General features: G+C 38.5%; 1 protein-coding gene across 1 annotated transcript; it reads left to right on the top strand.

Annotated features, from left to right (window-relative positions):
* Positions 1–3,709: 3,709 nt before the first annotated feature.
* IFNB1 (interferon beta 1) lies at positions 3,710–4,273 on the top strand. The gene has a single exon (XM_053581765.1). It carries the CDS (start codon positions 3,710–3,712, stop codon positions 4,271–4,273), a length of 564 nt encoding a protein of 187 aa, XP_053437740.1.
* The last annotated feature ends 21,743 nt before the right edge of the window (positions 4,274–26,016 follow it).

The following is a 26,016-nucleotide window of genomic DNA, read 5'->3' on the forward strand; positions in this document are numbered from 1 at the left end:
TCATTATTGTATTTTTCTGATTTTACTAAATCTGTGTTCCCTTATACTTCACTGAGGTTCTTTAAAATTATATTGAGTTCATTGCCAGGCAATTCATGAATCTTTATTTCTTTGACATCAATTCATTTTGTTCCTTTGGTGGTGTCATGTTTCCATAATTCTTCATGATTCTTATAACCTTGCATGCACATTTTTAAAAGTAGATACTTTCCAGACTTTGTGGACTGGTTTAAATACAGAAAGAACTTCACCAGTGGGATAGAAGGTAGTGGGAGAGGTACACTGGCTAGGGCTTAGGGTCCCAATTACAGCGGCCTGTGGGTGCAATATCTCCTATGCTCCAGCAGCTATAGTCTATGACATTCACAACAGTGTAATATTTGACAGTGAGAGCAGTGGAAGGTCTGCAGTAACTGTTGGGGCTGTGTGGTCCTCAGTGGCACTTCCATGTCCAGCAGCAAGGGACCAAGGCAGATGGCACTGGGGGCCAGGGTGGCCAGTGGTATGTTTACATTCACCTATAGAGACCAGTTTCAGGTGTATGTGTGGTGGGAGAAGCCATCTGTAGGCACGCCAGTGGTAGCAAGGGCCAGGATACATAGCAGGAGCCAGGACCAACTGTGGCATGGTGGTGGTGTCCAGCAACAGAAGTTATAGCCAGTTGTTTGTATGCATACAGCCACAGGGCATAGCTAGTGACTTGCACATGTGCAGTCATCGGAGCCAGCTATGGGTATGAACATGGAGTGGGGGCTGGCACTGGGGATTTGAGTTGGCTGCATGAATGCACATGGCTGCAGAAACCAAAGTTTGTGGTGCATGTGTGCATCTGCACGAGGCAGCTACAGTTGTGAGTGCAGTGGTGGTAACTAGGGCCAGTGGCAGGGGTCCAGGGTATTTTCAGGAGTGTGCATGCAGTGATCATGCTCATTCCCAGGATCAGGACTCTTGCAGTTACACTAGCCAAGGCAGCTCTGCCAGGGACAAGCAGGGAGCATAGTGGCTCAGGCAGCAAGAATTTGTACCAGTAAAAAACTGTGGAGCCCTTGGCAGCAACAGCTTCAGAGTTACACAATAGCTGTTCTGGACACTGGTTTCCTTGGTGATGACAGCTGCTGAGACCCTCTGTGGAGTAGGTCACTGGGCTTGTGACAATGAATACTGTAGGGTCTCTGGTGGTGAAAGCTGTTGGAGTTCTGCAGTGGCCATGTGGGCTGTAGAGGTTCTCAGTGGCAAATGTTGCTGGGATCCTCTGCTGAGTAGGCCACTAGTTCCATACCATAGTACTACTTGGCCAGCTCCCTATGGATGAACATTTTTCTGTCACTATGATACACTCACACTTCTGCAGGAATGGTTATAGGTAAATTCCTATTCATGGTATTACAAGTTAAAGGAATAACTGTATTGTTTGAAATTTTGTATTTTAAAATATAGTCAGATAGACCATTTGTGGCCAAAGTCTTCAAGAGCAGAAAACATCATCTTTTCTGAGCCAGCCTCAAAACTACATAGCATTACTTCTACCATAGAAGTTAATTCAGATCAAAAAGAGGAGACATAGACCCCACCTTTTGATAAGTTAAACCAAAGTTGCACTGTAGACACCATACGGAATGGTAGACTTTGTTCAGGCTAGTTTGGTGGGGACCTTCTCCACTCTCCAAAAGTTTTTGTAAACTTATACTTTTATTGAGAGCACATTAGAGTACACATTCTCTCATACCCCCTTGCAAACCTGATTCATCTAAAAATGTTATGTCATTAGTAGTTTAATCTTCATTTTTAGAACAGTGACGTTAAGTAGATTTTTATATCTTTATTGGTCCCTCATATTTCTTTTCCTGGTGTCTGGCTGTTTATAAACTTCTCTATAAGATTGTTATCAATTTTAGGAGTCTTTTGTAAGTGAAGAAAATTATCCCTTCCTAATTGAACCTTATAAGTACGTTTTTAATATTGCTATTTCTTCTTGACTTTGTTTTTCACTGTACTGAGACTTACAATTTGTCTATAGTCATATCTATCATTATTTTCTCTTATAGTCTCTGGGTTTTATGTCTTTCTGGGAAAGATCTTCTGTACCCCAATATTATCTTTACTATATCAATTTTTTCCAGATTTTGGTCATTGACCTTATAACTTGTTCCATATAATATTGTACTGACCATATAGTATTTAACCACACTTTATTTCCTGGAAATAATTCCCCTTTTTCCAATAGATTATTTTTAATTTAGTATTGGGTTCCAGTTGCTAATATTTTTTCCCAGATTGAGGCTTTTTTCTAGGGCTAGATCTTCCCAAACTTCTTCTTATTCACCAAAATTTAGAGTTTTTCTTTTATTTATAATTATTCCCTTCATATATTTCTTTATTTCTGCATTTTGCTAATTCTAATTTGTATGGTTTTATATAATTTCTTGATGTTTTTCAACTCCTTTGATGATGGCATATTACGATTTGGATCTACTTGGTATCCATGTACTCCTGGGCTGTGTTCGTTATTTGTGGAGATATTCTACTCCCTATTATCCTTTTCTAATAGCAACTTTATATGAGATTTCTTCTCAGTACTTTTCTGTTCCTCAGTTTTAAAAGAGCTTATTTTTCCTTAACTAGAAGCAGTTCAGGGTGGCTTTCCTAACTTCATAGAGCTCCCTCTTCTGTTGCATTTGTGAAGTGTTCAAAACACAGCGGCTTGCTTTGTGGGTTGTCCACCCCTCCCCCACACTCCAATCCCCGCCCCCTCACCCCCCGCCCTGGGTCTTCTCTTTCCTTGCTCTGTTGTTTCTGTCCAGCTTATAGCACTTTCTCGTCAGCAAAGTGCCCTATCCCACAAGGGAACTGTGGCTGGTTGATTTGAAAACTTCCCACACCCTAGACTATTCCTTGGACTTTCAGAACTTTCCAAGACCCTCTCACAACCCCCTACTATTGCCCTGGACAAAACCCCTTAGAGTTTCAGCTGCTATTCTCTGGCTTTTCAGAAAATAAAAACATCCCTCAGTATCCAATGTGGATAGTTCCCAGTTCCTCTCCCCCACCAAGATGCCAAAATCAGAGGATGCTCAAGTACCTTTTATAAATGGTATAGTATTTTCACATAACCTACACACATTCTTGTATACTTTGAATCATCTCTAGATTACTTATAAAGCCTAATACAACGAAAATGCTGTGTAAATAGTTGTATTACTGAACTTTAAAATTTTTTGTTATTTTTTATGGTTGTATTATTATTTTTTATTGTATGGGGTTTTGTAAAAATATTTTCAATCTTCAGTTGGTTGAATATGTGGGTGAAGAACCTGTGGACGTGGGGCAGTGATTGTACCTTGCGGCTGTTTTGAGGTTCTTGAGTTTTCAGGCCGTTTGCTTTTCTTGGCTTTCTTCCAAATCTTTTTCTTTGCCTTATCAATTCATTGAAACTTTATAAGACATTAGAAATCTTCACAATCTGTATAGCTTTTCCCCTAACACATATAACATTAAACAGGAGTTCAAATGGGAAGGAATTCATACAATTTAAATGACATAAGAAAACTGAAAAAGGGGAACTGAAAGTGGGAATTTCCTCTGAAATAGAAAAGAGCATCTCATATAAATAGGCCATACCCATGGAGGAAAGACATTCACACTGCCTACTTCTGAAGCCTCTGCTTCAGCAGGCACACAGGTTGTAGGCAACGCTGTTCCCGTTTTCATCATGACCAACAAGTGCATCCTCCAAGCCATCTTCCTGCTATGCTTCCTCACTATAGCTTCTTCCATGAGCTCCAGCTTGCTTCGGTTCCACCAGAGAAGCAGCACCTTGGAGTGTCAGAAGCTCCTGCGGCAATTGAATGGAAAACCTGAAGATTGCCTCAAAGACAGGATGAACTTTGAGATCCCTGAGGAGATCAAGCAGCCACAGCAGCTCCAGAAGGAGGACGCCGCGTTGTTCATCTATGAGATACTCCAGAACATCTTCGGGATTTTGAGAAGAGATTTCTCTACCACTGGCTGGAATGAGACCATTATAGACAACCTCCTTGCTAACTTCCATCAGCAGATGGACTATCTGGAGACAATCCTGGAAGAAAAACTAGAGGATGAAAGCTTCATCAAGGGAAAAATCACAAACGTTCTGCACCTGAAGAGTTATTACTTAAGGATCACGTGGTACCTGAAGGCCAAGAGGTACAGCAGCTGTGCCTGGACGATCGTCCAAGAGGAAATCCTCAGGAACTTCTTCTTCATTAACAGACTTACAGGATACCTGAAAAACTGAAGGTCATCTATAGCCTGTGCTTTGGGGACTATGCAATAATTTCAAGCATTCTTCAACCGCCAGAGACTCATTAAGTGGCCTACAGCTAATACACTGGCTTTGAAAGGACGATGGAGAACTTAACAATTTAATTTATGAATTATTTTTATTTGCTATTTAAACTTTGACTTTGGAAAATAAATTATTTTACATACAAAAGTCAACGTGGCAGTTTGAATTTTAACTTGATTTATATAACTACGCATATTAAAATTGCTGAGCACCTGGTGTTCTTTATAAAATGTACCTGGAACATAGTACAGTCCCTGACTCCTGCCTTTGATGAATTTTAAAATCCAAAGAAGCCACATGGAATATACGAGGTAATAGATAATAAGGGGACTTGAGCCTTACTGGGGAATAAATTTGGCATGAACTGCTATGAGATTGAAAGAGAGGAGGCAAGCAGGAGGCTCTGGAGCTAGACTCTGGGTGCCCATTGCTCCTGCTTGGTGCATTGTATTAGGTTTTGTAAGAAATCTAGAGATGATTTAAAGTATACAAGTTTCCCCAGCAGTAGAGTTAGAATCTGGCTGGCCACTGGGGTAGCCAGAGGAATATGTCAGCTCGCGTGTTTACCCTAAGCCATCTCCTGTTATTTGGGGAATACTTTGCTCCTGGAAGAATTTAAAAATATGTATGTGTGTGCCCCCACAAGCTTAGGGCACTTCCATGACACTGTTCAGCAGCAGTTCCTTTATTGTGCTCTTCGAGGGATAGCTGAGGTATGTAGGTCTCTTGGAGGAGCTGAGGATTTCTGTTTGCCGCCAGGGCTACAAGAACCAGAGGAAGAATAATCCTCCTTCTACTCTAGTCATCTGGTGAATTTTCTCCCCAGTTTTCAAAAATACCTGTCTGTTTCTATCATCCCCCCACCATGTACATACAGAATGCCAGGAATATCATTATTCGGTTTTGCTGCTGCTCTGCGTCTCTGAAGCCAGGACCGAGACAGGTACAGAAGTCTAAGTTTAGCTGTAAGGCCAGGGTGAAGCCAGAGAGCATGGGAGAAAGGGACATTCAGGCGGCATAAAGAGGGGACTAATTTTTCCCAGAGATTACACTGGGAAAAATCAAGCTTTCCTAGGAGGTCTTTCTGCACATGGCCAGCATGTGCCAACTGGCTAGGTTTTTGCCTTGGTAGTGAACCTCTTGGGAACTTGGATTATTAAGGCTATTACTGTCATTAGCAGCTTCCATTTACTGAGCGATTCTAGTCAAACAGACACTCTGTGCTGAGCTCCTATGTAGGTAATTGGATTTAATCCTCTTCCCAGGCACCCCTCAGGTAGGCTCAAGTACATTATTGACATTTTATAGGACAAGAAACTAAATCTTGAATGTGACATGGTGACCTCATTTACTCCATAGTATTTGGAAGTTTCAGAAACAAGCACGAAGGGCAGAATCTTTTTATTTGTATCCAGACGTTTTCTCCAAGGGCAGTACAGAAATCTGCATTCCTTTTAAAGGAGTCAGCCTTCAGGGGAAGAAATATGCCCATCGATCCATGAATGGATTAATAAATTGTGGTATATGTACACCATGGAATATTATGCAGCCTTAAAGAAAGATGGAGACTTTACCTCTTTCATGTTTACATGGATGGAGCTGGAACATATTCTTCTTAGTAAAGTATCTCAAGAATGAAAGAAAAAGTATCCAATGTTCTCAGCCCTACTATGAAACTAATTTATGGCTTTCACATGAAAGCTATAACCCAGTTATAACCTAAAAATAGGGGGAAGGGGGAAAGGGAGGGGAGGGGAGCGGAGGGAGGGTGATTGGTGGGATTACACCTGCGGTGCATCTTACAAGGGTATATGTGAAACTTAGTAAATGTAGAATGTAAATGTCTTAACACAATAACTAAGAAAATGCCAGGAAGGCTATGTTAACCAGTGTGATGAAAATGTGTCAAACAGTCTATAAAACCAGTGTATGGTGCCCTATGATCGCATTAATATACACAGCTATAATTTAATAAAAAAGAAAGAAAGAAAGAAAGAAATCTGTCCAGAGTTCCAGAGAAGCTACTTTTGTGCAGACTATGAACTTAGGGCTCCCCCTTCCGGCTCGATGTGGGTAACACACCTCTGTGCAACCCAGAAGTGCCATCCTGGTGGGCCCACTACAATTGACGCTATCCAGTTAACTGCCCTGTAAAACAACCAAGCTTCCTTCTTCCTCAACTCCCCACCTCAGCTCTGCCAGAAGCCCTTCTGCACCTGGTCTCCCTTTGGTACGAAGTCAAAGATAAGATCAGTAAGTAGAAACACGGAGTCGAGGCTGTGTCTAAGCAAATGTCTGGTAAAGAAGTCTCTCTCAGCAATGGGCCCCAACTGTCCGCTGCCTCCTCTGGCTGAACTGCTAAACTGGCCCAGAAACTGGGAAGTTGCTGGAAAAGCTTTCTCTCTGCCTATGTGCTGGGGCCGGAAAGACCAGGGAGAAACTTCCTTTGCAGAATTATAAATATTGTGGCACAGTTGAGCATGTCAGCCCATCCTGAATACCAAAAGTATAAATACCAATTAACATTTATTCCAATAAAAATAAAGGAGACTAGCCCAAGGGTATACATTTGCATATGCTGAACAGATGACTATGTATGAAGGGTGAGGTAAAATAATATTATTTAAGCAGGCAGAAGAGTATCTCATAAGGAGAACATTCTTTGTTTAGAAAAATACCTCATGGACCTCTTGAGACAGAAGGTGAGATCTTGAGGTTATGCGTGTAGCAATGGAAAGATAGTGAATCATCTATTGCATGTTTTTGTGTGTCAGCTTGTTTTTAAGTAAAAAAGAGACAAAAAGAAATCCCTCTCCCCGCAAAAGTCTGGAGTTGTGCTGTTTCCTGGAACAAGGAAGACAGTGAAAACCTCTTGGTAGAGATGAACAAAGAACTTTCCAGAATGGAGTGCCTCACAATTTGAAATTGTGTGCACAGATATGCTGAACTCTTTCTACCATCTTCTCCAAAACTTTAGTAAAGATTGAGACCCACAAACTGTCCTTGTATATGGAATTTCTATGCAAAAATCAAATAAAGTGTCCAGGTCCATGATTGAAATAGTATGGAGAAAAATCATGGGGTGGCCAGACCTTCAAAATGAACCAAATTAGTGGGAACATAAGGCAAAGCAATGACCTCAGATCCACCTTCTTTCTTTCCACATTGTGCCTTAGGAATCCAAGAAAACCATGGTGAGCACTCTGCTTCCATAGAACTAGATCAGTGGATGCACTGTCTCATCTGTCTTCTGAGTAAGAAGACAAGCTAAACATTTGAGCTACACATCAATATGTAGAGGTGTCCTAAACACATGACCATGCAGATGGATGCAGGGTTGTATCAGTGCACATCTATGTGAAGTCTTTTTTGCAGTTAACAATGCTGATATTAAGGCACTTTAGGTGGGCTTCAACACTTCCAGGTACTCAGATTACACCTGATCAGGGACTTGTTCATAAAATACTCTTAAGAAAATGAAAAGAACATACCACAGACTGGGAGAAAACATTTGCAAATCACACATATGATAGAGAACTACTTGAATCTAGATTACATTTTTTGAAAATACTCTGAAAAGGCCAGAGAAGTGGCTCACGCCTGTCATCCTAGCACTCTGGGAGGTCAAAGTGGGTGGATCCCTTGAGCTCAGGAGTTTGTGACAACCCTGAGCAATAGTGAGATCCAATATCTACTAAAAATAGAAACAATTAGCCAGGTGTTGTGGTGGGCACCTGTAGTCCCAGCAACTCAGAAGGCTGAAGCTAGAGGATCACTTGAGCCCAAGAATTTGTGGTTGTTGTGAGCTACGATGCCACTGGCACTCTATGACTCTATGCAACGGAGTGAGACTCTGTCTCAAAAAACAAAAGCAAAAACAAAACCACAACTCTGAAAACTCAATAATAAGGAAACAACCCAATAAAAATGGGCTGTATATTGGAAGAGATGTTTCACCAAAAATTATGCACAAATAGTTTATAAGTACACGAAGATGGTAAAGCCTTGCAGGGCATTTGTGGTGCAGTAGGTCAGAGAATGAAAGTGAAATGGTTTGATTACAGAGAAGCCCGTCCCAGCAGGGCCCTTTCTGAGGAACGTCCACCAGCCCTCTTGGCCGAGCTTTGTATGATGCATGTATGGTCTGCCCAGCAGAGATGGTAGGGCCCTAATCAACATGGATTTTTGCCTTGGGTGGCCCGGCTGTGAGACATACAGAGAGAGCCAGAGTTTGGTAGGAGACTCAGAAGGTGAATGGCATCCAGAACCAGACCTTGCCAATTGCAGTTGTTTTCTCCAAATCTGTAGCATGGCTGCTTATTGTGCTTAAAAAATGGACTGTTTTATGGGTCCTCTTGTTCTCAACATTAATTGTTGCTTTTAAAATCCCAGTTTAAATCTTTAAAATTTCCTAGAATAGTTTAAAACAAACTCACTCTACTGATGTAGTAGGATCGAGTTAATTGCTGAACACCTTAATTGACTTGATGGAAAGAACAGGCAGTTCCTGGGTTATTGACAAACTGACTTAACAGGATCCTGTACTTACAAAGTAAGTGGGAGCTCCCAAGGCTCCCACTAAGGATAATTTATAATTGAATAATGGAACTAGTTTCTTCCACACATGTAAGCAAACCCTCATGGCACAAGCAGTTCCTTGGCACAGCATCTTTATACCAGCAGCTAGTCTCATAGACAGAGAAGCTGCTGACAGAAACACAAGAACATGAAGAATCAGAAGATCCAGAACCAAGAAAGTTGATGACAAAAGAATTAGCTGAAGCCTTTAATCTCATGGAAATGGATTTGCTAAGCTTGAGGAGCAAGACCCTAACATTGAGCAGTCTATAAAGGTTTGCCACACGATTAGTGAGAGCATCAGCTGCTACACGGCCATTTGTGATGAGCTTTTTTCTTTCTCAAGAGACTGACTGCAGTGGTAGCTCAACTCCTCCAGCAACAGAATCAAACCCTGATTCTCCAGTACCCACTCCATCCTCTCAAAGTAGGTATTAACCTACCTTCTTACCCCTTGCAGTAAACAAGACATCCATACAGCGTTACATGAGTGTTAACCTCTAAAATTCTTTTTTGAAATTTCTCCTATCCTCTATCTAAACTTTTTGTATGAGTTTGTTTTTATGTTCTCTTTGTATGAATTTAAGAAAAAGAGCACAAAGGTTTTTGTAGTTTGTTATTACATTACAGGGATATTATTATTATAGCAATATTATGCCATATTGTTATTACCATATTATGAGCAATTATAGTATTGTTATTGTAATTATTATTATTACAGTATCCATGCTATTCATCAGGAGTCTAATTTAATACAAATCCAACCTAATGATGTTCTCAGAAATGTATCTTGTCTATAACTAGGGACCACTTGTACTCCAGAAACTGGTTCACATCGAACAGCTATCCCCAAATCAGCAAATTTGTTTCAATTGACATTCTGTTTTGAAATTCCTGCTTTGCTTTATAATTTTCTGTGTAGGATATTCTTAGAAAACCTAAAAGGCATTATTTAAATTATACCCCCCAACAGTTAGCTTAGGAATTTAAAAAAGGGGAGCCCATTTCAGAAGACCTTCCTGGTACTTACCCAAGAGAAAAGAAAGCTGTTTCTATACAAAGATTTGTACATGAATGTTTGTGAGAAGCTTTTATTTCAAGGTATTTATGAGGGGTACAAATATTTTTGGTTACATATGAATTTTGTTATACTTGAGTCAGGGCTATAAGTATTCCCATCACCCAGATGACATTCATTGTACCCATTAGGTATGATTTTACCCATTCCCCACTCTAGATTTCCACTGGGATATATTTCCCATGTGTACATGTTTGCTCATCGGTTAGTTACAATTTATTAGAGAGAACATGTGGTGCTCGATTTTCCGTTCTTGAGACACTTCACTTAGGATAATGGTCTCCAGGTCCATCCAAATTGTTGCAAAAGGCATTAATTCATCTTTCTTTTATGGATGATTAGTGACATTGAGCATTTTTTTCATATGTTTATTGACTATTTGTCTATCTTCTTTTGAAAGGCTTCTGTTCATCTCTTTCACCCACCTTTTAATATTTTGTGTTCATTTGTTTTGTTTTGTTGATTTGCTTGAGTTCTTTGAAGATTCTGGTTATTAGCCACTTATCAGACATATAATTTGTATTTTCTCCCATTCTGTGGTTGTCTATTTGCTCTGTTGATTGTTTCCTTAGCTATGCAAAAGTTTTTTAATTTAATCAAGTGCCATTTATTTATTTTTGTTGTTGCTGTAGTTGCCATTGGGTCTTAGTCACAAATTCTTTGTCTAGGCTGATATCTAGAAGAATTTTCCTGCATCTTATTCTAGTATTCATATGGCTTCATGTCTTACATTTAAGTCTTTGATCTATCTTGAATTAAATTGTCTAATTAGTAAGAGAGATGGATCCTATTTCATTCTTCTGCATATGGCTCTCCCAATTTTCTCAGCACCATTTACTGATTAGGAATTATTTCCCCAGTGCATATTGTTGTCTGCTTTATCAAAGATCAGTTGATTGTATGTGGGTAGTTTTATATCTGGGTTTTCTGTTTTGTTCCATGGTACTTTTATGCCAATACCATGCTGTTTTGGTTATTACAGCCTTGTAGTATAGTTTAAAGTCTGGCTATATAATGCCTTCAGATTCTTTTTGCTTAAGATTGCTTTGACCATGAGGCCTCTTTTTGGAACCCAAATGAAGTGTAGAATTATATTTTTAATATCTGTGAAATATGACATTGGTAGAGATCTTTCACCTCCTTGGGTAAGTATATTCCTAGGGTCTTTTTTTTTTTTTTGTAGCTATTGTGAATGGTATTAAGTTTTTGATTTGACTGTTAACCTGACAATTATGGGTTTATAGAAATGCTACTGATTTGTGTACATTGATTTTGTAACTTGAGACTTTAATGAATTTATTTATCAATCCCAGGAGTCTCTTGGTGGATTCTTTGGGGTTTTCTAGATATAAGATCATATAGTCAGCAAAAAGCAATAGTTTGACCTTTTCTTTCCCTATTTGGATTCCTTTTACTTCTTTCCCTTGACTGATTGCTCTAGCTATAACTTCCAGAACTATGTTAAATAGAAATGGTGACCATGGACACACTTGTCTTATTCCAGTTCTTTCAGGGAATGTTGTTAACTTTTCCCTCTTCAGTAGGATGTTGGCTGTGGGTTTTTCATATATGGATTTTATAATTTTGAGAATGTTCCTTCTGTGCCTAGTATCTTTAGAATCTTGAGGGCTTTTATCATGAAAGGGTGCTGAATTTTGTTGAATGCTTTTTATGAATCTATTGAGATGACTTTGGTCTGTTTTTGCTTCTGTAGATGTGGTGAATTACATTTATTGATTTATGTATGTTGAATCATCTTTGCATTCCCAGGATTACCTAGGAACTACTGAATATACATTCATCTCTTCAACACAGGGAACATTATTCAAGATTGACCATATCTTAGGCCATAAAACATGTTTCAACAAATTTAAAAAAATAGAAATAATATCATGTATCTTCTTATATCACAGTGGAATAAAACTAGAAATCAACTCTAAGAGAAATACTCAATTCTACACAAAATCGTAGAAATTAAACAACCTGTTGCTGAATGATTATTGGGTGAATAATACAATGAAGACGGAATTCCAAAGATTCTCAAACTGAATGACAAAGGGACACAAGCTATCAAAAATCTATGGGAGTCAGCAAAAACAGTTATAAGGGGGAAAATTCACAGGCTTAAATACCTACATTAAATGCCAAAAATATCACAAATTAACAATCTAATGACACATTAGTTAATCTAATGATACATCCCAAAGAACTAGAAAAGGATGAGCTAATCAAACCCAAAGAAATAACTAAGGTTAGAACCAAAACAAACAAACAATGACAACAAAAAATACAAAGGAAAATGAAACAAAAAGTTGTTTTTGAAAAGATAAAGAAAATTGATAGACCTTAGCTCTCTTGCTAGATTAACCAGGAATAGAAGACAAAGGACCCAAATAAGCTAAATCAGATATGACAAAGAAGACACCACAACTGATACCACAGAAATACAAAATACCACCTTTGAATACTATGAAAATCTCTATGTACATATTCTTAAAAGTGTAGGAAATAGATGCATTTCTGGAAACATACAACCTCCCAAGATGCAATCAAGAAGAAATAGAACAGAACAAACTATTAACAAGCAACATGGTTAAAATCTTCCAACAACAAAAAGCCCCAGACCAGATGGATTCACAGCTGAATTTTGTCAGACATATGAGGAAGAGCTGGTACCCATACTGTAGAAATTATTCCATGACATCAAGAAGGACAGAATCCTCCTCAACTCATACTGAAGCCAGTATCACCTTGATACCAAAGCGAGGAAAGGACACAACTACAACAAAACTACAAATCAATATACCTTATGAATATAGATGCAAAAATCCCCAGTAAAATACTAGCAAAAAGTTCAACATCATGTTAAAAAAATAATCCACCTTGACCAGGTAAGGAGCTTTATTCATAATAGCCCCAAATTGGAAATGCTTCAAATGTCTATCACAAGTGACTGATGAAAGAAATTGTAGCACATCCATTAAATAAAATACTATTCACTAGTGAAAAGAAATGAATCACACAACGACATGGATGAATCTCTAAATAATTATGCTGAGTATAAGAAAACAGACCATTATAAATTAAGTTCTATATTGTCCCATTTATACAAAATCCTAGACAAGAAAATTCAATTAATGGATATTTAGATTCCTTCCCTTTTCACTATTGCATTCAATACTGCTATAAACACAGCTGTACAAAAACCTATTCAAGCCTCAAATTTCACTTCTTTGAGGTATATCCCCGGAAGTGAAATCCCTGGATTATATGGCAATTTTATGTTTAATTTTTTGAAGAGTCATCAAGGCAACCATTTTTAAGTTGTGACTTCATAATGAAAATATTTGCAATGATAGCATAATGCAGACACAACAGTAAAAGCTACATCACTTAAGGACTTTCTACAAGGGATTCTGCTGAGAGTGTTATATATATATCCTCCTGAGAACCCTGTGAAGAAAGTGTCATTCTATCCTTTCATACATTAGAAAACTGAGGTTCCGTAGGGTCAAGCAATTTGCCCAAGTGCACAGTAGGTAAAGAAGAGAGAAATATTTAGAACTGGAGACCAAACTTTTCACTACTTATAATTATCTAGTATTACCCAAATTATTGCATTTATGCATCTGACTATGTAGCATTAACGTTGTGATTTAAGAAAAGGACCAGGAAGCTCTATTGCCTGGTGGGTCACACTGTGGCACTAGAGGTCCTGGCTTTGCACCAAGTGCTGCTCTAACTTCCAGTGGTTTGTGAGGACTTTTGCAGGAAGGGCTGCTCTTCTCACTCAAGCAGCTGGTCTCTCTTTCATCCCCATTCAAACCCTTCTCAGACTTTCTCTCTCTCTCCCTTTCTCCCTCTCTTCCTACCCCAACCTTTCTTCGGGGAGAATAACAGGAAATTCCCATCTGCTCCCTCACCAGACTCAACAGATAATATTTTCTCTGAAGGTTGTGGTAAGTAACTGTCTGAATCATGAGTCATCATCTTCCCCAACAAAGCTGCATTTCCTTCTCTTGACCACTGCAGTTTTCTCCTCATACGAGCAAGAAGGCCCTGTGTGCAGTTTCCCTCTCAAGTCTGACACAAGCTGCTTTTGTTATCTCATAGAAATGTTTAAGAGCTAAAATGACTTACAGTGTTTAATGGAAATACACGGAAAATGTCTCTTTCCCTTCATTTTTAAATTTTTGGGCTCATTTTCTTTTTTATGAAAACCCAGAGGTAAAACAAATAATTTTCAAAGTAGAAGATGACTTACTAATTAAGAAATGCATGAATTAGAAACCTATGAATTTAAAAGTACAAATATTTAAAAAACATTTGCTATGTTCTAGGGAGAAAAAGCACAAGGCGCGAAGTAACAAACCGGAGAGCTAATGTGGGTTCTGCCACTTCTAACTACATGATCTTGGGCAAGTTACATAAATTGGAAATAGCTGTTCCCCCAAACTCTTCAAGATTGCTGCGAGAAATAAATGTGAGAATAGGATGTATGACTTGGTCCAGCACAGAGCCTTGCCTATGGAAGAGACCCCATGTTTAACTTATCTATAAGTGAATAAAAATTATAGAAATTCCTTACATAAAAACAGATGGGCTTCTGGAGCACTTGTGCCTAAATTCTATACAAAAGGCAAGTTGTTAGGAACTAGATAGTTGATAACAATGTTCTCATAATAGGATCTAAATGAATGCCATTTTTATCAAAGTCATATTTATAGATCTTGGGAAGGCATGTTCAGCATAAATGATTACAAAAGATAAATAAAACATTCTAAAATACCAATTTCAACATTGCCATAAGTGTCTCCTAGAAGTTTATTTAGGAAGCAAGACCAGTTGTTTCACAAATCTTTGAAATGTCAAGAAAAAAGAGGGGTAGAACACGCAGGTTCAGAGGGTGGGGAGAGTGATCAGGAAGGAGAACCAGTCTTTGCTGATCTCTTATGATGGATTTGAACTGTGTGCAGCTCTTTACATGTTACACTGGGCATGTCTTGCTGCCTGCCTGGCATCTAGAGCCAACACCCACAGCTGTGGGAGGCAGGCAATGCCCAACTCTGGAAATAGGCATCTTACCTGGCTGAGCCACTGAGAACACTAGCATCTCCATGGCCACCATGAAAGTGACAGAAAGAACTTTTGCTGGGATGGTGGAAGAAAGAGGAGAAATGGCAGGTGCCTGGTCTAGCAGGATGGCCCCATCTAACTGTGCAGCTTGTGTCTGGCATATGTCTAAGTGGCGCCCTTCTGGGATAACCTGCCAGGTACCACACTGGAAGACTCATGTCAATTCAAAGGAAAGTAGATGGGAAAGATAGTCAAAGATACATTCCTGAAAGTAGTATTTTAGCCATACCTGAAGCCAGCTAAATCCCTAAAATGTTTCTGAGCCTTGAAATAGGGTTAAATGGGATTGGAAAATAAACTAGAAACCTGTCTACCTCCTCACCAGGGATGCTTTTACTCACTAACAGCCCTCACCTTTTAAAGCAATCCACCTGTATATTCCTTCACCCTAAATTTTGCAAAGCATACTTCAGATAGATCTGCCCATCCTTAGAGGTATGCAAAGCCCTGACTGGCCCTTCCTTGCCCTTCCTGTGTGACTCATCAAGGGCAGCAATTTATGACACTGCCTGCATACTCACCAGTGAGTGCTTTGCACTGGGCTTCAGCTGACTTAAAGGAAGATAGCTAGGGCTTCAGAGTTAAATTGCCCTCACATTTCTATTTAATAGGTATGTCCTAGAAATACACAGTTTTGTCTTTCAACAAACACTTCCTAAGTGCATATTGAATCCCAGACCCTGTGCTAAAGCACTGGGCTCACATAGACAAACAAGATATGGACGTTCTCCTCAGGAAGCTCATTTTCACAGGAAGGAAACAGATAAGTATATGACTAAAAATGATAGAATCGTGATAAATGCCATTCTAACACAATGAACAATTTCCTGTGGAAGCCCACACAAGAGTATGATTTATTCTATCTGGCGGGATGAGTGGCCTTCATGAAGAGTTAATATTTGAACTTGAAGAGATAGTAGCATTTTAAAATAAAAAGAATGGGAGGGGAGGTCATGTCAAAAAGGAGGAAAATCTGAACAGAGCCATGAAAACACAGGGCCTGTTCAAGGAAAGTCACAAAGTATAGTGCTCCTAGACAATAGGGGTTGGGTAAGAGTGGGAAGGAAATGAAGCCGAAATTTGAGGTAGGGTGGCTGCTGAGGGCCTAGAGAGCTGGCTCTTAAAGCTGAAGATTGGCATGGTTGGACACCCATTGGAGGTAGGAGCCTGTGGCCACTGCTGGAAGGACAGGTGGAGCAGGGTGAGCCTGGAGTCGGAGAGGTGCCGAGGGTCCGAGCAGGAGGAGGCAGTCTTTAGACACATACTGTCGATTTCAGTTCTTTGTAAGCCTCAGTATGCCCTTTTTTTTCTTCGTGTTCACAACTTAACTTTACAGAGATGGATTTTTGAATGGAATAAAATCACAATTGTCAATTAGACTCAGAAGCAACAGTTGGTATTGTGATGAGCCACTCCCGCCACCTCGGACCCTCCTCTCTAGTGGAAGAATTTGGTAGGCTCCTCAGGCCGCTGTAACAGCATCCCACAAACTGGGTATCTTAACACAATGGAGACTTGCTGTCTGAGTTCTGGAAGCTTCCAAGCTCCAGGTGTCCCCAGCATTGATTACCTCTGAGGGCTATGAAGGAGAATCTGCTGCAGGCCTCTCCCCTGGTCCCAGGTGCTTGGCAAGCTATCTCTGGAGTTCCTGGGCTGCTGCCCCATCACCCTGCTGTATCTAAATTTCCCCTTTTTGTAAGGACACCAGTCATCTTGGATTAAGGGTCCAACCTTATTCCAGGAGGAATAAGGTCGTAACTTAATTATGCATTAAACAACTGTATTTCCAAATAAGATTGCATTCTGAGCTATTGGGGATTATTGTCAAAGTATGACTTGGAAGTGTGTGGGAGAGATACAATTCCATCTGGAACACATAGAAAGAGGAAATATCCCTTTTTCTTTTCCCCTAGGTATTACTTTCTGTGTTGGGCGTGGGGGGCATGGATATCAACTTTTCTCTCAAGTTTTGGCCTGAATAAGGGTTCCAACTGCTGCAGGAGGAAGCTGGGGTAGACAATTTCAACATTCCTTAAAATGCTGCTACAAAGCCAAACTGAAAACCAAGCAGCTAAAATGCCATAGAGACATTAAGTTAAGTGAAATAAACCAGACACAGGAAGACAAATACACGATCTCACTTGTATGTGGAATCTGAAAAAGTTGACCTCATAGAAATAGAGGGTAGAATAGTGGTTTCCAGAGGCTGGGACAGTTGGGCAAGTGGCTGGGCAGGAGGGCTGGAGAGATGTTGGTCAAAATACACAAAATTACAGTTAGATGGAGAAAAGTTCAAGAGATCTATCCTATAACATGGTGACTATAGTTAATGATGATACATTGTATTCTTAAAAAATGCTGAGAAAGTGGATATTAAGTGTTTTCACCACAAAAAGGAACTATGTGAATGTGAGACAATTTCGTCTTTAATTAGCTAGATCTAACCATTTCCCAATGTTTGTATACATCAAAACATCATCTTGAGTATGATAAATGCATATAATTATACTTATCTGTAATTTAAAAAATAAGTTTAAAAATAAATAAAATGACATAGAAGTCTTCAAAGGGTTTTAAAATGATTTCTTCCATTTTAAAGAAGCTTTATAAATACCTCAAAGCACAATATATGTGATGAATTGGCCTTAGGCAAATTGGCCTCTGTTGGGCACATGTGAATTTTAGCATCTCTTGAGGAAGTATGGGCCACGTGTATGAAGGGGTGGAACATTCAATATTATAATAGCTTCTTCCCCTTCAGGCTGCAAAAAACTTGGTCTCCTAAACTCCAACATTGCTTTGAATAGTATGCCTTAATTATTTACTGTTAAATCACATCCTGAAGTAGGAAATGTGGTCTGCACGAGAGATCCATTTTCTATTTACCTAAATTTCTTCTTATTTCTGATGGCCTAATTGGATTTATTAAGCCAAGAGTATCCAGTCTCTCTAGACTACATTATAATACTTTTTATAAGGATTGGCAAAGAAGGGGCTGTTCTCAGATTGCTTCATCCCCAAACCTTGGTTTCACCCCGGGGCTCTTGTTGGCTTTAGAAGTATATGTTAAGGTAGGGAAGGTAGATAACTCCAGATTGCACCTATTGTCTGTATAGGACTTATCTAGCACAAAGCCTGGAATATAGTAGGTGCTCAATAAATGGTATCTTTTTTCTCTCTTTGCAAGCCACTGTTACCTATTATTCTCTTGCTGAAACATAGGGGACTCTATTGCAAAGCACACCCATGTCTAGCCAACATAAAATTTCACAAAATCCCTGATAGCTCAGACAATTATTCTCTTCGGTATAGTTAAGAACAACAATGTGGTCATACAGTTGTCTAGCACGAAGTCCATGTGTATCTCAACTATATTCATAACATGAGAAAATGGTCCAGTGGTCTCGTCTCTTCTACCTCTATGTCCAATAAGCTTTGTGTCGTTCATTACACAGTGTCACAAACATTGTTGTCTAAACTCAGCCCCACACTGGAAATGTCATTAGTTGTACATTTTTAGGCTGACCTCACTCTTTATCTCCCGGTATCTTAGCCGTATAAACACCAATATGGAAAAGATGACAGGGACAATATTCTGTCTTTAGATGTCTTATTACAGAGTTGTAACTGATCCCTAATGAGCCCCTGTCCCCCTTTTCTCTCCTTGCTTCTCTACCCTATCATTACTTGGAAATGTAAAAACACAGGCAACCCATTGGCTGAGCAATTAGGAACACTCAGGGCCAAATAACCTTATAATGGTTCTGAGCAAGGATAGTGGGCTATCAAACTGTGACAACTCCCACAGAGACATCACCACTTATCAATAACAGTTTTTCCACCAACAGTCTAAATACTCTCCTGACATTTCTTCTCTTTCTCCCTCTTCTGCCCCTCCTTCTTTGTCTTCCCTTCCCTCTCCCCCTCTCTCAATTTGCTAGAAGTAAATAAGTGGTAATGGCCCAAAGAGAAAATAGTAGGGGAGTGAAGCAGTGGAATAACACTGCTGACCATAAAGGTGGTATTCTGACCTTAATGAATTTCTCTCATTGATCAATCAGGAGAGTGTCCCTATGAAACCCATTTTCTGATGGCACCTTGCAGTGATAGTAAGTGGTCACCTACCTGGTTGTTTGTGAAACAAAATTTGCCTCCAGTAGAGAGTGGCCCATCAGTGATCTCACTCACCATCAACTAAACCAAAATAGAAGGAAATACATTTTAATAGATTTTCCCCCCAGGTCTGACCACACAGTAATAAGGATTGCAGGTGTCCCAAAACAATGATCTTCAACAAGTTGCATTATTATTTCCTCCTGGTCAAATAACTAACACAGGAGCACACCTCCTAGTCACAGTGCCCTCTGCCTGGATCTCATCTTTCTTAATACAGCACTTGAATTTCAAAAAATAGAGTTGTCAAAACACAGATTAGATATTTTGTGTTCAGGTAGTTGAGCACTAAAAACTTGAGTAAGGTGCTTCAAGTAGTAGAGTAAATAGCAGTGGCAAGATTCCAAGATATGCAAAACTTTAATTGGCTCAGGTAATAGTATTTATTAACTATTTTCATTTATTAAGTGGAGGGAATTGATTTAGGATACATTGAGTGACAATTGAGAAGTTCTTGATTTTCTATGTATTTGTGCACTGTGCATGTGTGCACTCATTCTACACATGTGAATTGGACATGTCTCACATATAAAACAGAGACACAAGGCCTGCCCTCAGTAAACTCAGTCTTGTTGGAGAAGATGAGCCATTACAAGGCAATATAAGTGCATTCCCAGAGGGATGAGAGAGCTGCAGAAGTACAGGGAGTGAAGACAAGTCCTTGACACCCATGGCTAGATTCTCTAGTTGATGAGTAGACATTCAATAACAAAGGACAACGTAGTTTGACCATAGTAATGAGCTTGCCTTCTCTGGTACCTGCTCATGCCTTCCCAATCCACCCACCCGATAATCCACATGCCCTCAAAGAACAGATGAGGATTTCAGCAGCCACGCTCAGGACTCTTTCAACTGAAAGAGATAGAAACTTAACTCCAACTATGCTAAGTAAAAATGAGATTTATTGGAAGGATTGAATTGCTCATAACATCACAGTAATTTTGCAGGAAGCTCGGGAATCCCAGGTACAGAAATTGGAGATTCAGTTCTATAAGAAATCTTTTCTACCCTTCTCTCGTTATGAATTTCCATGAGCAAGGACAGGAAGGCAAATCAGGAATCTCATCTTTATTGCTCTATGATCATAGGAGGGAGGGAGGGTTTTATATACACTATTTTGAGTTTCTATAATGCAACGGCATTGTTTTTGTGAAGAGAATACTAAATAGTGTAGAGAATTAAGTAATTTGCTTTAAGTTAAATGGATGGCAAAGAGCAGGGGAAGAATTCAAGGCCAGGTTGATCATTTTGATGCCACAACTACTTCAATGCACCCCACTGCCTATCAATGTGTGTTGAATGAGTGAACACATCAAAGCATAACTCATAAATCTGAGTGAAAGGTAAACCCTTTCCAGATCCCCCTTGGTTTCACTGTAGGCAATTTTCATCCAGCCTACTGAGCTGCCAATAGATTAATTTTACTATGCAAGATCCCCCAAAACTGAGACAACTCCAGTCAAAAATAAAAAAAAAATAAATGAAAAAAATTTCCAAAGGTTCTGATTGCTCTGGTCTTAATGGGTACAGACTGCTTCCTGGAAGATCATCAAGTGCTCCCCAAGAGGAAGTGCACCATGAGAGATGGAAGAGTCTGGGTCGGTAGCTGACACCACACAAATGGTGAGAACATCTTCTGGGCACTTAGTGTGACTGATAATACATCTCTCTAGACCCAATAACCCTCACTCTTGGAATGTGCTTTGAAAATAATAAATAAGTATGAACATATACTTTAAACCTGCAGTGCTGGGAATCTAGGTCTATAGTGGCAGAGTACCACGATAGCTAACAAAGATAGTCATGGTTGGAGGACATCCTCTTATTTGCCCTAACTCCTGAGATACTTCAATAGTCCTGCACTGGCCACTTTCCTACATATTGCAGCAGGAAGACCAACACCTCTGACTTGGCAGTGCTGTCAGTCTGCAATGAACAGGCCCAAGAGAGACTGATCAGATACTCCAAAAATTTACATTTGTATGCCTTGGAAGAAAAACTTACTTTTTGGAACATCTGAACTACATGACAGAAGGGATTGCCCCAGGAGAAAGAGGAAAATGTTCTGGGTCATACAAAGCTTGACCCAATTAAATACAAAAAGAGATGTGAAGGTCCTGGTTCAAGATGGCAGATAACCTCTTTCTCTTCCCAACATCTCTTTGAAATAACAAAAATCAGGTTATTAAAGAGTTAGTCGGTCAGGAGATATTACCTAATGATGGAGTTAAGTGTATCATTTATAATCATATTTATTCTACAAGTACATTATTTTATTATGCCTATAAAGTTACCAATGAAGACTAAAAATAACATAACTATTTCTATTAGGAATGCATTCAGTTGTAAGTAATGAATAGCCTTATTAGCAATAGCTTAAACCAAAAGGTGGCTATTTTGTCTACAAAAGATCCAGGCATAGGCAATCAGGGCAAGCCAGCTTTTTAACAATGGTGCCTGGGAGTTGGGTACTCTCTGCTCCATCATTTGTGTGTATGTGTGTGTCACTGCTACACTCATCAACTTATGGCCATAATATGGCTGTTGTACCCCCAGGCCTTGCCTTCACATGCCATCAAAAAGTAGGAGCGGTGTTATCTCAACTGGAAAACCAGGTGGTTTCTCTGAGTTCCTCGTCTTCCAAATAGAGTATAGGGATGTGGTGTTTATAGCTGGACTTATTGTCCCTGTTAATTAAAAAAAAGAAGAAATGGAAAATGGGTAAAAGTGTAAAGAAACTATAATCTAGTCTTGGAAAAAAGAGGTATAGGAAGTGATACTAATAAACATTATATTTTAGAAGTTACAATCTAAATTGGTAAATCAATAAATAAAGGTAATGGTAGATTGTTCAGAATTATGGGGTTTACAATAAATGGTAAAAAAAAAAAAAGAAAGTTAACAGGTTGGTTGCCTCTTTAGATTGGTAATGGGGATAGCAAAGAGGGAGAGGATTTTTTTTCATTTAATTTCGTTGTTTCAATCATTTTTATATTGGGTGCATAAATAATAATAATCATAACTGTAATAAAGTAATAATAACTGTAAGGAGAATAACATGAGCTTGTTTTGTAGTTCAAGCAGGTGAAACAGATTAGATTTGTAATAAATGTATCTGACACCAATGTTGAGCACATAGTATATGCTCAACAAATATTTGTGAGCAAAAGAAAAATAAGTATTTTATAAAATGATTTTTAAATAAAAAGTAAAACTAAATATTTACACACTCCGAAGAAAGGATCATTAAGGAGTGACAAAAATTAGAATATATGATGATCTTTCATTTAATTAGTGCTATCTCAGACTTTTGATTGTTGCCACACTATAGTAGAAAGAGAAAATAATGGCTCCTGACTCAAGAAAGGCAGTTCCTTTAATGTCCTTTCTCTCAGTTCCCCCATCTGTAAAATGAAAATAAGAATACCTTTTAAATTCATTTTTAGGGGATGTTTTTCCAGAAAGATGTAGGAAACTATGCCAAAGAGCATTAATTATTCATGAAAAACAATCATTAGTCACTAATTCCATGCTTTAAAGATAACAAATACCCAACATTAAGATAAAAAACAGGAATTGAATACAAGATAATGTAACTTTCAGATTATATTTTTTGAGATATTAAAATATTCAGTAACTGTTATGGTAGTAGAAGGAGGCAGAAAATAACAACCAAAAGCCTTAAAATTGTATATTCTCTTTAATTCACCAATTCTGTGTCTAGAATTTTATCCTATGGAAATAATTAGACAACTTTTGAAAAGGTATTATATAAAGATGTCTATTAGTTTAGACTTTGTAATATCCCAAATTTGAGAGAAAAACATAAATTTCTAAGCATAAAAGATAAAAATTAATCTACAGTTTCAAATGCCATCCTAGGTAGCCATTAAAAACAATTTTGCTAAATCTCCATGTATTGTCTTGGAAAGTATTCCATTGCCAATGTATTGGTAAGTGACAGAAATATATTTTAAAACAACATACATACTGTCACCCTATTTTTGTGAGCAAAACACACAGATATGAATAGAAAAAGGTTGGAATTAATAAATTTATGAATAATTTTCTTCTTTGTATTTTTTCAGTAGCAGGAAATGACTTGTATATTCACCTAGTAATAATAAAGCTATCTTGGGTTTAAAGACTAAATTCATTGTCTTCAATCTGATCACAAGCCTCATGAGTCATTTGCCCTAGTTGTACCCTGACATTCCATTTACTTCACATGTCCTGACAAGACCCCTGAGAGCATGGAAATAAGCTCTGCTTGATATCATTATAAGCCCCAATTTAATTTTTCAGAATCACATAATAGTACTGCTTAATACCTAGATGTACTTTTGAAACGTGATCACCTGCTCATAAAACTTTGTCCTTCGTAGAAAATGCACTAGATTAGGATTTAAGAGGTTCCAGGATCTCTCCCTTCTCTGTCATTAGCTTGTGTGGGCAAATTTCTCTACAGGACTTCTTGGGGGCCCATTGGGGATTTCAAAAGCTTAAGGCTACATGAACTTTACTTCTGTCATTCAAAGATTTAATATTTTGTTGGGTTTCTCTCTCTCTTTAGGATTATAAGTGAATGCAAAGAACTTTTCCCACTGGTTTTTATAGATCCAAAACAGAAGGCCTTGATTAAAGGACATTTATATATGAATTGTCACTCTAACAGTTTATAAACTGTGTGATGTTGAACAAATCAAATTTCTTAACCTTTCTAAGGTTCAGCCTCATCACCTTAAAAATGGGCTAATAAAATGATCTACCTCTTAAGCTCAAGGAATGAGATATTACATCTAAACCCTTTGTCACAATTCCCACAGATAAGAAGCACTTGACAAATGTTAGCTGTTGTTTTCTTTGGCTACATCACTGACTCTCATTTGCCCAAACAAAGATTAAGCCTTAGTAATAAGGGAACATACCAGATTGAAGAGAAAAACCCAAGTTGTATTTAATATAAACCAACTTTCATGTTGACGATAAGCAGGAATTTATTGAATTGATGGAAAAAAGGAAGAGATTATTTCCTGTGTACCAACAAAGGAATTCTTAATACACAAGAACTTAGAGTCATCTTTTCTTATCATTCATAAAACAATTTGTTTTAAAAGGCTTAACAGCAACCACAACTTGTAATGTTGTAATGAAGCCAGCTCTTTGTTTCATAATAGTTAAATAATTATTTCATTAAAGTTTGATTTCAAAAGACTTTCTATTCATTTTCATTCAAAAGTCTTCCTCAATAAATTGCATTTAAATAGTTTTAACATCCAGGCTTGTACAAAGATTGCCTGTGATTTTAGATAAACACAGTTTTTAGTTTTTTTTTAAAGCAACACTTGAAAGTGCTCTTGTAATTTAACCCCCAAATTCTGACTTCCAAATGGAGAGTAGGAGATTTGCCCAATATGTGATGAAGAATCGTGTTTTCATGTTCTTTCATTTTGGCAGCAACTCTTGTTTCAATTGAAAACATTCCCCTACCATTACGGAAACCCAGAGGGCAATCATGAGTTAAGTAAGTCCTGGAAAATAAAACTGAGAGAAAAGACTGGAACAACATGTGGTTGTCATTTTCAGGGCCACAGAGAGGGGAAGTGGTTTTCCACTGCTAGCTAAGCAAAGGCAAGCACACGTACACATTATTGTGGAGGGCAGGCAGTAAAAATACAAAGAGATGGTGGTTCGCCTTTTTCATTTATGGTGAAGCAGGTGTTAACTGGCCCTGCAGTTAAGATTGTGTAGTTAGGGATCTTGATGCCAGTTCATGTTTGAGATCGTGGTTTTGTAAGTCTATTAGTGACCGCTCACAACCACCCTGAAAGCTGTGTCCATCTTGCTATCTCAGGCTTCTCTTCCATAAAGATGACCCTTAGGAGTTCTCCAAGACCACAGTTAGAAGTTCAGTTGGAAATCACTATCCCTGGATTTTTTGTCTTAGAGATTATCTGTCTGTGACAAAAAATTTTTTAAAAGGCAGTGTTTTTGTTTTACAAGACTAGGTTGTGAAGAAAGTCTTAATTTATAGAAATCCCTATGTCATTCTTTCAGCCTCCTTTAAAGCTTGTGGTCATTTTCCCTGTCTTTGTTGTTTAATCTCCCCTTACCCACTCAGTCTTAAATCCTGCTTTATCATGCTCACGCAAACAAGACACAGACATAAGTTATCTTAATATTTACTTGGGGAATGCAATTCACCTTCCTGCCAACCCATCGCAGGCATTGCCAGCTGATTACAGCACTCTTCCCAGTCAGCCCAGGCGAAGCCTCAGAATCCTTCCTACTCCAGAAAACTAGGACCGGTTGATTTGAGATGAAACCTCTTTGTTATCTACAATTTAGAGCATAGTCCTTGTAACCTTGTAGCTCCTTCACTCAATAACATTGCCTGGATGGTCCTGGATGCGTTTGTTAACCTTTCTGAAATTCATTTTCCTCACCTGTAAAAATAAATAAATACGATATACTTGCTCCTCATTAAGTCTGTAATAAACAATGTGTATATAAAAACACTATGCAAGCATATAAAATGATTGTTAGTATATTTAATATTACATGATAAATTTTATTCCACTCATTTTAATTGTATTCATCATGACTATGTTTTCCCTTTAGAAAATTCTAGCCTGCCTTATACATAGTGGTGCATTATCCAGCATGGAACCCAGACACAATTTCCCAGTCAATGTAACTCCTCATCCTCATTCTTTACTCACTATTA

This window comes from Nycticebus coucang, chromosome 2 (genome assembly GCF_027406575.1).
Source record: "Nycticebus coucang isolate mNycCou1 chromosome 2, mNycCou1.pri, whole genome shotgun sequence".
NCBI lineage: Eukaryota > Metazoa > Chordata > Mammalia > Primates > Lorisidae > Nycticebus > Nycticebus coucang.

Coding starts and splice junctions, on each gene's coding strand:
- IFNB1 (XM_053581765.1), top strand. CDS start 3,710: ATGACCAACAAGTGCATCCTCCAAGCCATCTTCCTGCTATGCTTCCTC.